Consider the following 16,321-nt stretch of genomic DNA (forward strand, 5'->3'; position numbering starts at 1 on the left):
CCACAGTCTCCCACTCCCAACATGCAGGAAGGCGAGGGTGCTAGTACAAGTGGTACTGCCAGACCTGTGCAGGGGACACAGGCACAGGGGGCTAGGGCAAGTGCAAGGGTGGCAGTGGACCATGGGGAGGCCACAGGATGGATGCAGCAGCCCAGGACGTGATATCAGAGGTATTGGGGGCCTACCAGCATACTCATGACAGGTTAGCACAGATTGTGTCCACCCTGGAGCACAATCAGAGGATGCAGCAGAAACACCACCAACAGGCCATGAAGCAGTGGAAAGAGCACAACTCCACAATGGCCACCATAGCAGAAGCACTGCTGCAGCTGGTCCAAAACCAGTCTGACACCCACACAGGACAAGAAGCCCCCACAACAGCACCGGGCAACCAGCATCAGATTACCCCATCAGCAGAAACTTCCCAGGAACTACCCTCACAGGAAACCCAAGGGCCTACCATGTCATCCCCTGAAGATCAACCGCAGGCGCCCAAAAGTTCCTTCAGGCCAAGATATGGCACTAGAACCCCAGCTAAGAACAAGGCCCCCTTCAAAAAGTAACTCAGCAACAATATGCACTGCAACCATCCCACCCAATCACCAACCACGCATTGCTAAGAGGCAATATTAACTACTGTAAGACAAGATGGACCCATCAATACTACCAACAAGGGTGCCACCATGTTGGTCTTGACAACACCGTCCCTTACTACTTGCCATCACTGTAAATAGCACTATTCACTCACTTCAACCAATAAAACACATATCACACCTGTAACACTGTCCCCTGTGTGAAATTGTAAAAAAGTGATGTATGGATGTAACTGGCCGAGAACTACTTTATTATCAAATCTGTGCATGAAGGGAGTCCTGTGTGCCTAAATGGTGGCAATGAGGAAAACCATATCATTTCAATCTGTCCCATGCAGAAGTGGGCCATGTATCGCCTATCATTACCGACCCCCCCTATATGACTGAGCACACTGACAGTATTTGTCACAAACCCCAATGTCACGCTCAAGTCCCACACATTTACTGGAAGTAGAGTTGTATCAGTTGGTTCCTGAAATTTACATCTTCTCCTTCCTCATCATCACCATCACTCTCCTCACCTCTCTGAGGTAGCTGATCAGGACCTATAGCACCCTCCACCTCCAAGAGGGAGATAGAATGTCTCACTGCCACATTGTGCAGCATGCAGCAGGCCACCACTATTCTACACACCTCATCAGGCCCATAGGCCAGGGAACCCCCCAGAGATACATAGACAACAAAATCTAACCTTCAGGAGACCTATAGTTCGCTCTATCACCCTCCTAGTACGTCCATGGGCCTCATTGTAATTTCTCTCTGCATCCGTCCTGGGATTCCTCACTGGTGTCAGGAGCCAACGCAAGTTTGGATAGCCAGAATCACCTAGAAAATGGTGCAATACAGAGTCGTCATTGTTATGCCCCTTAGTCAGACAGGCTGGTTCTCAGCAATGTGTCAGTTAGTGACAGGCACATTTACCTATGATACACCCTCTGTCCTCTTGGAGTTGTTCCGTCTTCTGTGGCACACTACTGTTCCTCAACACAAAGGAATCATGTACTGAACCTGGGAACATGGCATTCACATGTGGGATGTACTGGTCTGCTGTACCTACCAATTGGATGTTCATGAAGTGAAAGTTCTTTCTATTTCTGTACACCTGTTTAATCACTCGTTCACTCACTCTTGGGGGTATGATCGGTATGTGGGTGCCATTGATGGCACCTATAACATGGGGTATGTTGGCAAAGGCATAGAATTCTGACTTGATGGCAGGGAGGTCAGTACTTTGGAGAAACCTCACATAGGACTGCATATGTCGTACAAATGCATTCAGAAATCTTGTCAGTACCATGCTGAACATTGGCTGTGAAAATCCAGCACCCATACCCACGGTCACTTGAAATGAGCCCATGGCCAGGAAATGGAGTGAGGAGAGTACCTGCACTTCAGTTGGGATGGCATGCTGATTACGATTTCCCAGAGTTAGTGCAGGATCCAGTAAAGCACAAAGTTCCTGAACTGTTGCACGTGTGAGTCTGTAAGTGATTATGATGTGATGCTCCACCATGGTCCTCATATCCACAAGTGGTCTGTACACTGATGGTGCCCTTCCTCGCCACAAGGGTTGGTACCTACGAGGGGTTTAAAAAAGGTGTGATGAAGACACATACATAGGCACACTTGTCATCATTTGTGCACTGCATTGTTCATTGTAGTGTCTCTACATTAACTGCTACCTGACAGATATACATGTACATCACAAGGCGGGAACAGAGAATTTCATGTGTGCTACAATACTGAATGGACAGAGGCCTAGGTGCTTCATGTGGCTAGTAGGGCCTGCATTGTGAGAAGTATTTAATTTTAGATGCATAGGTCATGGCAAAATGTCTGCCCACAGTAATTCTGCCCTTTCGTTGTGGAAGTGAACTCATACTGCTAGCGGTTGACATCACAGTGTAAGGCGGTGTTTACCGCCGTTCACACCCTGATTGGTTAACGTGAATGCCAATGGGGAATCCTGGTGTATCATGGTCGCCGCCGGCAGTGACGGTGCACACCGCCGCGGAACATATGTGTGTTCGTCATCGTTTACTCACTTGACTCCCTGATCTCGTGCGGACAGGTACTCCACTGTGTGTACTGCTGTGGCCTGCCTCTGGCTATGGATGTGCCTCGTGTTGCAGGGGAAAGGGCCCCATCCTTCACCCAGGAGGAACTGGAGAAGCTAGTGGACGGGGTCCTGTCCCTGTACGCAAAACCGTACGGACAACCAGAGGTACAGGTGAGTCTGGGTTTGGGGGGCACTGTGTGTGTGTGTAATGGATGGTATTGGACATTTGTGGGCACCTCTGTTCCTGCATGGGCCATGGTGCATGGCATTCTGAGTGCGTATGTCCTATATGTCTGACAGTACTGTCCGTCCCATAGTGGACAATTAGGCAGCTGCTCCTATTGTGCAAGTGCCTGACCTCTGTGTTCCATTTCTGTGTCGCCCTTTTAGGTCAGCGCCCACCAGAAGAGGGCACTTTGGCATGTCATCGCCAAGGAGGTGCGGACATTGGGGGTCTACAACCGGCGGAGCACCCACTGTAGAAAGAGGTGGGAGGACCTACGGCGCTGGGCGCGTAAGATCAGTGAAGCCCAGCTGGGGAAGTCCTCCCAACATGGAAGGGGTGCCCGTCAGGCACTGACCCCCCTCATGCGATGGATCCTGGCAGTGGCATACCCAGACCTGGATGGACATTTGAAGGCTGCACAGCAGTCACAAGGGGGTGAGTACTCATTTCACATACTTCAGTCTGGAAGGATGTCTGGGTGTGCATTAGGGTTCATGCTGCTTAGAGGCAGGGACTTTGACTGGTGTCCATCAACTTTATGGTCCCCAAAGGGTGTAGGGGTGTCTTTGTCAGGTCTCCCATACGTCGCATCCTTAGGTATTCCAGGGGATTGGTGTAGAGCAGTACTCTGGTCAGTAGTCAGGGGCATGGCCATGGGCATAGTGTACGGTGCTGTCTGTTGACTGTGTCTTCTGGGTGGATGTATGTCTGGCCATTATGTACATCCATTCAGCTATTTACAAGTGTCTCTCCTGTTTTGTCTCCCCATCCCTGTTCTCTTGTGTTGGTTTGGTACAGCATCAACATCTGGCGAGGGAGCTGAGGCACCGGCAAGTGGGGAGGCAGTGGCCCACGGATCCTCGGAGGCAGAGACAACCGACGCCCAGGGGACCAGTGGGTGGGAGGGCAAAGGGAGTTACACGGGGGAGGCAACTACCACAGGAGGTAGTGAATCCAAGACCTCCTCCAATGGGGGCTCCCCGGCGGTGGCGGACCCTAGTGCCCACACCACTACCGTGACATCTTCCACTACCCCCCCATTCCATCACCGCCCTCCCTTCTGCTCCCCACCAAGTTGCCCGTGCCTGCCCACCCCGAAAGGTGGGCGTCTCCTTCGCCCCAGGCACCTCTCCCCTGACCCAGTCAGCCCTGCTGCCCTCACAGAGGAGGCTATTGACCTCCTGAGAATCAACTCTGTAGGGCAGACAACCATCGTCAATGCCATCCAGGGGCTAGCATCAGAGGTGCAGCAGACAAATGCCTATCTGGATGGCATTAACGGTGCCATGTCTGCCCTACAGAGATCTTTTCAGACTCAGGCCTCCTCTCGGACGGCAGCCAGTTTCCCTGGCCATTCCATCCCCCCTCCAGCCTCCTCTACCCCTTCCAGCACCCCACTCCCTTCACCCATCCAAGGCACACATTCAGACACACAGTCAAGCACATCAACACACAAGAAACACACTTCTAAACACAAGCACCACACCTCCCACCACAAGCATTCACACAGCCAACAGACACATGCACACACAACATCCACTTCCCCCAGTGTGCCCACCTCTTCTGCCTCCCTGTCTGTCCCCTCTACATCCACACCCTCATGCACTGCACCTTCAGTCACTGTTGCTGCACCTCTTCCTTCACTCACCACAATAGCTGACATCCATACATGCACCCCATACACCATACCTGCACTCACCACCACTACTGTAGTTGACACATGCAGCACACTCACCAGACTTGCAGACACCCATACAACATACATCCACACTAGCTGTCTGTCTTCTCCCACTGTGTTCACCCCCTCCCCCTCACAAAACACACAAATGCACCAAGACACCCACCCATCAGACATCCACCACACCACAGCATACTGCCCAGTCACCTGCACCCTCTACATGCACCCCTACACCACATACAGCCACACCCTCTGTCTCAACTCCCATGCCCTCATCCACGACCACCCGAATTGTTCCGAAGAAACGTTTCCTCTCCCGTGCTGACCTCTTCCAACCCACTGGCCCACCCTGTCTTGTCCCTAAATGTGCTCACCGCCTTGTCCTTTCCACTCCTTCAACATCACAGCTCACCCCTGTCCGCCCTTCACATTCCCGTGCCCCTTCCCCAGATAAAAAAAAGGCCCAGACTGAGCCGAATCCATCTAGCTCCACCGATCTAAACTGCCCCCACCCCCTTCAAAGGACAAACCCACCACCTTCCAAATGAACGTCCAAGGCCCACCCCGTCGCAAATCCCCACCCCCACCACCCCCTGCCCCCATTCCGTGAGTTGCCAGGATGCCCATATGTTGCCCCATTAGGTGGAGTACCATGCACTTGGAGTCAGGTTGGGTCAGTTGTGGCCCATGGCAATTGTAGCCATACGGACTGGCCATTGGCCCTGTTTTGACTGTTTGGCTCTGTGAGCTTCACATTAAAGTTTCTGTTTCACCTGTGTTTCGGCGGCATGCCGTTGAACCCTGTCCTTTTGTTTCATTGTTCATGGGTGTGGGGCACTTGTATGTACTATGGTCAAGTTGGATTAGCCTTGTGTTGGGTAAGTACCTCTTGCTGTGGGGTGTATGACGTGTGCTGCTGTGGAGGGTTGGGGGGCGTAGCAGGGTGGGTGGGTATGTGACTGTGCCCTTTCTTCCCTTGTTCAGTAGGTTGCGGTACTTACCATCATTGTCTTTGTTGGCAGTCTCGGTCGTGGAGGTATATGGCAAGGAGCAGGGCTGGCATGATCTGCAGCTCTCTATCCATGTCTGCCTAGGCACATTGTGTGGGCCTCCGTTGAGTGTTTCCTTATATTTGGTTCATTTCCGCCTGGCTTTGCGTGGCGGTGGATCCCGCCCCGGAATTGGCGGTGGACTGGTGGTTCATTATTTGATGGGTGGGTTACGCCTTTCCGTCTGCCTGTGGACAGACTCTATCGTCATTGTCGGTACTCCTCTACTGGCAGAGGGTGGTTTGCGGGATGCCTGTGTTTCGTTTGGTTCATTATTTGGCGGCTCGGTCTGCTCCTCTGTTGGCGGTTTCTACATCCACCATCGGCGGCGCAGAACAGACCGCCATGTTCATAATGAGGTCCAAGTTATAAGAATTGTGAAAAAACAAATGACAACAGAAGAGATGACAGAAGTGCCTGTGACACCAGGATCTTTTGAAGAGAATTACTGATTTGTGGTGTGTGCTTCTAGCCCAGTGGGTCTTTTGGGACGATGTCGCCTTTGTAAGTTAAACTGTGTCATCTATTGCACACTGAAAGGCATTGAGATGCAAATGCATGATGGGGATGTCTCCTTCAAATTGGCGAATGATGGTTCCTACGTTACATTGTTTACAATGCTGACCATTTATGATTGACCATCAGATCACAAAGACATAGTTAAGTCTGAGGTTTGGAATTTTTCATTAAAATACATTGGTTTGATCCAAGGTGTTGAGCCTTAGAATCACAGTAAAAACAAATGTTGAATACCTGAGAACACCTGAAATAATGGCTGGGATTACTTCAGTAATCGAGTCTATGATCCTAGAGCGGATCATGAAGGAGATTATGGAAAGTCCCTGGAATTCACCCATTAAGGGATTACAGTAGCCAAGTGGGAAGTATGCATTGTCCATGATCTTTGAATAGTGAACAACATTGTCTTTCTCTGTTGTCCTGTGGTACCAAATCCAGCTGGAATTTTGTTTCAGATTCCATGTGAGGCTGAGTGGTTCTCCGTTACTGATTTATGTCTGTCTTTCTTCTCCATACCCCTATACCCTTGCATGATGACAGTCAGTTCCTCTTTGCATTTCGGTATGGCAATCATGTTTTGGCTTGATGCTGAGTCCCACAATATGGACAGTTCTTCCATTTTTAAACAGATTCTTCAGAAAAATATGAAGTCTTTGGCCATGCCTTGTAACTCAGTCATGGTCCAATGGATCAACAACCTAATGCTGGTGTCGAATACAAAGGAAACCTGTAAGCAAGATACTATTGTGACACTGATCCACCTGGCTGAGAATGGACATAAAGGACCTGATTTAGAACCCAGCAGATCTGAAAATTAGAAAGCTGTCTATGATAGTGGATAAACTGCCACAAGTACTGCAAATTCTCTATTGCTTGTGGCTACTGAGAACATAGCAATAAGATCCATGGTTTTGCAGAATTGACTTGCATTAGACCTTTTGCTCGCAAAAGAGGGCGGAGTCTGTCGGATGCTAAAACTTCAGCAATGCTGTCCTTACCTGCCATACAAATGTAAGGATCCGGAGAAATACATTTAGAACATTTCTGGTTTGATGAAGGATTTCAAGGAGTTGAAAGCTACAGGTGCATGGAAAGCAAATGGAGATAGAATTGCTGCTTTAGGTAGATTGTTTGGAAAAACTTTGGGAGTGGAGTTGCAGGTTTGTTTTGAAACCATTGTTGAATATTGCCACATGTGTAATAGTTGTATTTGTGTATTTTTCAAAATCTATCAGAGGATGAGGGTTGAGCAGGAATGGAAGAGAAAAAAGTGGATGTTGAGTTAGAAAAAGATTAGTGTAAATATTATGATGGCATGAAGCATCTGGAGGAGTCTAGAAGGAAATTGACGAAAAAAACAAAGTTCTAGTTGGCCTCATTGAAGGGATTTTAGCATGATTGTGATGACTTAATTGTGGGGGATTGGCAACGCTGAAATTTTGTAGTGCCGACATACATCACAGAAGTGACATGATAATGAAATCGACAATACATATATTGTGTGTTTTAGTGTTACTAATGTAACGTGAAATACCTAAGGCATATTACTAAAGGTATGTTCACTATAAGGAATTAGGGGCTACATGTATCAACCTTTGGTTTTGCGACCAAATGTTGTATAGTGTCAAGGACACTATTTGCGACTCGAAGGGGGTCGCAAATGCCTACCTCATGACTATTCATGAGGAAGGTCGCAATTTGCCACCCCCTTGGGAATGGCCGCCTTCAGAGGTATGGTGACCTGCTGGAGACAGCAGACCACCATGTCTGTGACTGCTTTTAAATAAAGCAGTTTTTTTTTAAAATGCAGCCCTTTTCCTTAAAGGAAAATGAGATGCATTTCAAAAACAAAAAATGAAACTTTTCTGCTCTGAAAAAATATTTTTACTGACATTCGCAAAGGGGAAGGGGTCCCATCGGGACCCCCTTCCGTTTGCGAATGGGTTAGCACCAGTGACACTGGTGCTAACTGCGATTGTTTTGCAACCGCATTCACGGTCACAAAACAATCATACATGGGATTGCGAGTCGCAATTAGGAAGGGAACACCCCTTCCTAATTGCGAGTCACAATCTCTTTTTGCGATTCGGTAAACAGTTTACCGAATCGCAAAAATGGTTTGGTATATGGGAAAGTGCATTTTGCACATCGCAAACGGCCCGATTCACCGTTTGCGACATGCAAAAGGCTACGTACATGTGGCCCTAGGAACTTATATCCATGTGTGTTTTAATGTGTGATTTTAACATGCTGAAATATAATATGAATGTGCACCTATAGTCAAGTATTTTTGGAATAGTATTACGATGTAATCACATTTAAATCTGTTTCATTTATGAGTCATATATTTGTTACAATTGCAAAATGTACTTGTAAACATGTTTGAAATATGCATTACTATCATGTTAGGTTAGCATAAGTGAAGGCCTGAAATTTTACATTTCTAGTGTTAACCTTCAACGTGGAGTTTTGCTTGTATTATAATATTCTTTTTGTACAGGTACGTTTGTGAGAGTCTACAATAAATGAAAGGCATGTTGTGTGTGAAAGAAAGTGGGGAATAGGAGGATACTTTGTCAGGGTTGAAATAAACTGGGAAGAAAGAACTCCTGTTTGTGTACCGGGTACAGAGAGACTTCAATGTCATCCTGCTGTCCAAATCGTGGGATGCAAGGTTTAATGGTAATTGCCAGAACCAACCGTGCTAAGAAAATGGAAAACTACAGGTCTGGATGACGTAGACGGCTGGAAATTTCTGTGGGGTTTAATTGAAATGCACTTAGTTAGAAGAAAACAGATTCCCTTTATCCATTGGTGAGAGCTGATCTCTTATTGACTTGGAGGGGTACAAACCTCTCTATACTTGTTCCTTTGTGTGGTTTCATGGTATACATCACCTCTCTATCAGAACTCCTACAGAGGTTTTCAATGTTCTGACACTTTCCAATATTCTTATTAATGCCTTTATTTTCAGAAAATCAACAAAGATTTCCTGTACTTTAGTTTTGGGAACTAGGTTAACTTAGCTTTTACCATGATTAATCAGGAGCATTGCTACTTGTATACTGATCACCAAATCCTATTTCTCATAATTTGTGTTGCATCTACTGAAATTCTTGTGTGCCTTATGCTTATAAACTTTAATTTTGTTCAACACTTTATTTAACCTTTAAAGATTCTGTACTTATACAGCATGTTCTTGAGTTTCATTTATATCAATTTTGCTCTAAATGTGTAATAAACGTTTGGACTTTATTGTCTGCCTCCTCAGTTTAGTATGTTTCCAAATAGGTTTTATTGTTAATTGATTTGAAATGTGGACTTTAGCTTTCCTCACCCCTATGGACTTCTAAAAAGGTCTATCAGAAGAAGAGAAGCAAGAATATGGGCCGAGTGTCTTCCCACTCATTCCCAAAATTGCTCCTTTACTGTTATAGAACCAGTAATATGGATTAATAGATTCTCATTTATTATGCATTTAACATGAATTCAGGCCAGGGCCTTTGGTTGCTTCACAAAGTTCTTTGATGATGATGAGTGCCCTAGGGCAGACCTACTGCACAGACATCTGCACCAATTTTTGGCACCTTTGCCATCCTCTGTTCCCTTGAAAGGGGAAGGGTTCCTTGATAAGAAATCGGCGGGCTGTTGTCCCCTTGGCTGTAGACAACCTCAAAGGGGTAAGGTTGCAGCTGTATGGCCCTCCTTTCAATTCTCAGAGGGGCTACAGTGAAGAGTGGAATAAGAGGCTTGTGGTCAGTGACCATACTGTGCTGCCGACCGCATAGATACAGAGGAAAATGGCAGCATGCCTAACAGATGGTCAAGGCCCCGGTAGCCACCATCGTCAGAAGCTACGGAATCAACATCCTCTCCTACTCCAACGACACCCAACTCATCCTCTCCCTCTCCAATGAACCCAACAAAGCCAAACACAACTTCCACAAAGGCATGGAAGCAGTCACCAACTGGATGAGAAACAGCTGCCTTCAACTCAGCTCAAACAAGACAGAAGTACTCATCATGTGCCCTCAACCCAATGCGAGAAACGACTCCTGGTGGCCGCCCACCCTCGGAAACCTGCCCACCCCCACCAGGCAAGCCCGCAACCTTGGGATCATCCTAGACTCCAATTTCTGGCAACATCTGCATACACTGCAGTAGCTTCCCATAGAGAAAAGAATCACCTTCAAAATCCTCACCCATGCACACAAAGACCTCCACAACACCAGACCAGACTACCTGAACCATGGACTCAACCTCCACATACCCCACAGGACTCTACGCTCTGCTGAGCTCACTCTCGCAGAACTACCCCGCATCAGGAAAACCAGAACAGGAGGACACTCCTTTTCCTACCTCGCAGCAACCGCCTGGAACGCCCTTCCTTTCCACATCAGACAAACCACCTCCCTTCTCAGCTTCATAAAGGAACTGAAGACATGGCTTTTTTAAGAACCACCAGTGAACGGTACACTTTTGGCCCCCTCAGTGCCTTGAGACCCCAACAGGTGAGTAGTCACACTTTAAAAGAACTGATTGATTGACTGATTTAAGAGTATCTGGTCTCATTGTCAGAGAGTGCAGGGCTGTGTTATGCGACGGGCACCCATTCTCTGTCTGCCTTTTCCTACAGGAGCACAGCTCCCAGTCCCACTTGGCTGGTGTTGACCATTTGCTCTGTCTCCCACTGCAGTTGGAAATATGCCATGGTGGCCTTGTCAAGGAGTGCCCCTTTTATGGCACAGAACGGTGTCTCAGCTTCCAAGGTCCACTCCCACAGAGCATTTGATCTGGTCAGTACTCTTAACAGTTCAGACAGTGAGGCCAGTTTCTGGATGAATCTCTAGCAATATTTTGCCATCACTAAGACGTTCGGCACTTCAATTGGGTTCTGGGGTATGGACATATTCCGTATGGCTTCTGCCTTTTTTGGGTCTACCTTCAGGCCTTCTTGTGAGAATATGTAGCCAAAGAACTCTATGGAGTCCTGGCAGATTGAGCACTTCTTTTGATATAGCATCAAGCCACAGTCTACCAGTCTTTGGAAGGTGGCTTGCCACCTCATGTGGTGTTCTTTAAGGCTCTCAGGGAAGATCAGGATGTCATTGCTGATGTTGATTACTCCTATCCTCCCAGAGAGTGTTTCCCTGATGGTGTTCTGGAATACCTCGGCCGCGGACGAGATGCTGAAGTATAGTCTCTGGTACTGCCTGAGGCCCACATACATAGAAAACATGGTAATGTAGTGACTAGCTGGTGCGAGCTCCAACTGATGGTATCCCGAGTAGAGGTCCAGCTTTGAGAACCATTTTACACCATTGAGGTCCACCACAATGTCATCCATGGTCGGTGTGACGTGAGATTCTCTTCAAATGACCCAGTTTGAGAACCTCATATCCACACATAGTCATATTGCTTCTGGTTGTGTTGTTTGGTGCAAAGACTAGCGTGGATACCCAGGGCATAGGGCCAGTCACCTTCTTTATGACTCAGTCTTTTCAAGGGCCTGTAGATCTAGCTCCACTTGTGGTCTTAGATTTGAAGGGGACCCTTTAATGTCACAACCCTGTAGTTGGGATGTGCAGTTTGATTTGCTTCCTTTTTAGCTTCCCGAGGCCAGTGAATAATTGGGGAAACTTGTCCAGCACGGCATCTGCATGCGATTTCTGCAAAGAATACTAGTTTGAGGTCTTCAGCTGTGTGACAACACAGCAGTGTGCCTGTGCCCCCATCCCTTATATAGACTTTTTTGCTTGTTATCAACTTCCATTGTTCCTCTAAGGGGCAAGGGCTTCATTCCCTCATAGGTGTAGATTTCTGCCCCACTGGGTGATGGGCTTGATGTAAGCCGATCAAATTGGTCTGAGCCCATTACGTTAACCAATGCACCTGAGCGCTGTGATTGGGGATGCTTCCAATCTTCACTGTGTACATGGGAAGTGGTCTCTTTCTGTTGCCTTCCCTCCTAGCGAATGAAGTCACAAAGTTGTCATGTTCTTCTTCATGCCGATGAACACCTGTCCCACTGCCGCTGGGTGTCTGAAGCTTCCTGGAGGGATAGCTTTTGCAAGGCTGTGGTAGTCTTCCTTAGATATCGCGTGTTGTTTCCTTGTTTTCCACTTTGGCACACTTTCACAAAGTGATTGATTTCCCACACTTTAAGCATGTCTGCCTTCTGGCTTGGCATTCCCCTGGGTTATTGTGCTCTATCCCGCAGTTGCTGCAGCCACCACTCAGTTGCTTTAAGGCACCTGATGGACTTTCAGGCCCTGGACATTTCTGAATTGTGTCAACCTATTCTTCTTTGATGTGGACAGTCTTCTGGGACCCACTTGTGACTGCACCTTTGCATATGGCAGCTTCCATATCTTTTGGTTGGCTGTTCGACAGCTCGTGGTAGCGGGCCAAGACCAGTATGTCTTCCAATCAAATTCCAGTCTGCCTCAAGATCGGTGATTTGCAGCCCTGTGTGATCTGAGCTCGTATTTCCTCCTGCTGGTTGATGTTCATGCATGTGCTTGCTAGTTTTCTAGAACATGCATAGAACTTGCAGATGGACTCTGTGTCATTCTGCTTGGCCTGAGGCAGCATGAAACGCTCATAGTCTGAATTAACCTGCAGGACAAACTGTCTGTTTAGTGCCCTTATAGCAGATTCATAATCTGCATCATCCCTTGTATTTGCTAGGGCTTTGAACAACTTGTAGATCTCTGTGTCCCTTAAGTACATTACTAGTGATGTCTTGATGGTGCCATCTGTCTCCCACATGGCGTGGAAGTAATGCTGTAGATGTCCAATCCATGAGTGCCATCTTGGTGCCACTGTGGCCAGGTCCGAGAATTCACTGAAGGGTGGCAGTGCTGTTACTGAGGCGTGTGCATATGGGGCTGTACTAGGGTGGGCTTGCACATGCTGTTGTTCGCTCATATATGTGACTTATTGCCTGTACCCTCTTTTGTTTTTCTTAGGTTCTTGTGGTCTACTTCAGTTGTGTTCTGCATTTTATGTCCCTCTCTTTTGTTTCTTTGTTTGTGTCTTCTATATTTTTTTGTTCCAGGGGTGCAGGTAGCTTGTGATTGTGTCCTTCTTTGTTTACCTTTTTTGTCCTTTTTCTTGTTGTTATTTCTTTTCTTTTTCTTTAGCCCATTCTTTTCCTCTTCCACTTATTTTTGTCTCTTGTTTTTTTTCCTTCAAAATAGTCTCCGAAATTTAGTGCATCATGGTGGGGCGAGATGTGTAACAAGGCCTGGGGGCATAATCAGTTTCAGTACTCCTGGGTAGTAGGAGTGTGGGCACTGGGGCAACATCAAGCAGGAGAGGGCAGGCGGGCAGCAAGCAGGCTACGTGGGCCAGTGAGACACATGGCGAGAAGGGAGGCCTCTTCCATACTCTGATGTGCAGCTTGGGCTGTGGATATGCTTTGACTCTTCAGGGTGCACGGTGGGGGCACATCTCTACAGCCAGGACTTAGTACGGGCTTCAGGCAGGGCCTGGGACTGAGGCGGCTGATGAATTTGTCAGGGGAGCAACACCTGCAGCAGGGATGTGTAGCAGTGCAGCAGGACTCACCTGACGAGTAGGAGCTCATCCGAGTGTGTGTGCTGATCACCCTGGTAGACGGCAGGTTTGCGGCAGCTGTTGACGGGTCACCCAGCTCTATGCGCACTGGCTAGTGTGATGTTCTTCAGTGCCTGGAGGCAGGGTTTTGATAGTCTGGGCTGCGCTGACCTCATTGCTAGTGCAATGGTTGTGGCCTGATGTCTGAGGTCAATTGCACCCCTGACCGCAGCAGCAAGTAATTGGCACAAGGAAAGAGCTACTGCACACTTGTACTGTACTATTGGGCAAAGGCCTGAGTGACCACTTGCCCATTTATTTATCTCTTTAATCTGTGCCTAACCCTTACAGTGCAGAGTTGTTAAAACATATGGTAGAGGTCGGGTGGCACTCAACAGAGGCCTCATACCAATACCACAGGGAGGAGCATTTGCAGGATAAAATAAACACTACACTGTTCTATGTGTTCCTTCTCAGAAAGGGGCATACAATGAACATAACATGAGTAATGGGGTCTTACACTTCAAATCTGCAGTTTCACTTGTTTTCAAATTTTTCTCTCACATATTGTGTGTGAAATTCCGTGGTAAAACCATTTGAGGGATTATATTGCACATTAATTGTGCACTTTTCCTTTGAACAAATTATGCCACATGAAGAGTGTAGCATGAGTGCTTAGAACATACCCCACATTCTGTGTTTTAATGCTCAGAACATGGGGACAGCATGCTGTATTACCATATTAACCACCATTCTGTGAGGACAAACTAGGGAAGTAATACTGCAGCTGGCAAACATTGCACCCTGTGATAATAGTATATATCTAATGCAATATTGCTGCTCTAAATCCGGGGCATCCTATCCAAGCCCTAAGTATTCAACCAAATACATACATCTATGTAGAACAGTGGTAGTCAGCTACCTGAGTTATACTGGAGGATTTGAGTAGATACAAATGATGATCATCTGAGCATCAAAATCTAATATTATTTATCAGTTTGGTGTTATTGAGATGTAATCAAATCAGTTTAATTATTTTCATCAGGTTCCAGAAATAAGAGATGAAGAGTCAGATGGGCTTGATGGCAGTACCTTGCTAGATTGGAAACCTTCACAGCCTGTCAGTCGAAGCAGCTCTGGAGCATCAACACGGAAGTGCATTTCAGCTCTTTCACCGCAGGTAAACAACTCTAGTGTTTCTACCAAATGGCACGACCTTGATTCCATGCGGTGCAAGCTGAGTGATGTGCCATGATATTAGTCTGAGCACCTCATACTCCAATTCATCAATTTTCTGACGAAAGTTATTAAAAGAACTACAAAAATTACATTCACTGGAATGTAGAGATTAAACAGAGAAAATAAAAGTTCAGCAGGTAAAATACTTTACTAGTCTATTTTCCACGTATCCCTTAGTGGAAATGTCACAATTGTTAGATGTTAATAACCTAATAATCTTTAAAAGCATTGTGGTCCATCACTGTAGAGCCTCGTTAGTACTCAAGAGTGTGAAGGGCTAAAAACAACATGCACTATTTTTATTCTGGTCAAGCATCTGATATGATCAGTTCTGTAACGTTTTATTCAGGAACGTACGTATAAGAAAACACATTTGAATGAGGCTGCAAATTAAAAAATCAAAGACTTTATAACTTGAAAAGTCAACAGACCCATAATATCTCCAGAGGAAGTGTTCATGCATGTCATAACAACCAAAATCTTGGGCATGTTTCTTCTTTCTTACAACAAATCACAATTAGGCTTTCATCAGAACACAAGAGTTGATCACACATATTAAAATCCATATTTGATAGCAACAAAGCTGAGCTGTTGAGTGCCTCAAGGTTCATCAGTCAGCCCCATCCTCTTCAACGCATACATGATCCCTCCGGCCAGTATCATCCGAGTACACAACATCAATATCCTCTCCTATGCTGATGCAACTAATACTCTCCCCCTCATACAAGAGCTCCAACACAAGAAACAGGTTCACCACCTGCCTGACTGAAGTCGCTAACTGGATGAAAGCCAACCCTCTCAAACCTAACACCAACAAGACTGAAGTAGTGATATTTGGCAAGAATACCTTTCCATGGTGCTCCAACTGTTGGACAGTCGAACTTTGACCCACACCCAGAACCCATGCCAGGAACCTTGGAATAGTCATCGACAGCAAACTGGACATGATCGCACAAGTCAATACCATCACTGCATCCCGCTTCCATACCATAAAGATGCTGAGGAAGGTCTTCAAATGGCTCACAAGCATCTTTATAAAAACTGTCATCCATGCCCTGTCAACAGCAAGTTGGACTATGTTAACACCCTCTATGCGAGGATCACCAAGCAACTCACTAGAAGATGGCACCCTATTCAGAAGTCAACAGCCAGACTCATCCTCAGGCTCCCACACAGAACTCCCATCACAATGCACCTCAGGGAGCTCCACTGATACCCTGTTCAGAAATGCTTTCAATTCAAACTTTTTAAACTGACAATAATGCACTACACAATGCAGGCCTAACCTGCCTGAACAGTTGCATCTCTTTCCACCACTACCTAGAGAACTCTGATATGTAGGACTCCTGCTCGCATATCTCCCATGCATAAACAGACCCATATCAGAAGGATGGGCAT

The 16,321-nt window shown here is 46.7% G+C and overlaps 1 protein-coding gene across 1 annotated transcript in view; it reads left to right on the plus strand.

Annotated features, from left to right (window-relative positions):
- RASEF (RAS and EF-hand domain containing) overlaps positions 1-16,321 on the plus strand; it is a 352,465-nt gene that overhangs the window by 289,632 nt on the left and 46,512 nt on the right. The window contains exon 11 of the mRNA XM_069229982.1: positions 14,730-14,864. Within this exon, the coding sequence (XP_069086083.1) occupies positions 14,730-14,864 (135 nt within the window). The remainder of the gene's footprint in view (positions 1-14,729; positions 14,865-16,321) is intronic.

Source organism: Pleurodeles waltl, chromosome 1_1, assembly GCF_031143425.1.
Source record: "Pleurodeles waltl isolate 20211129_DDA chromosome 1_1, aPleWal1.hap1.20221129, whole genome shotgun sequence".
In the NCBI taxonomy this organism is placed as follows: Eukaryota; Metazoa; Chordata; class Amphibia; order Caudata; family Salamandridae; genus Pleurodeles; species Pleurodeles waltl.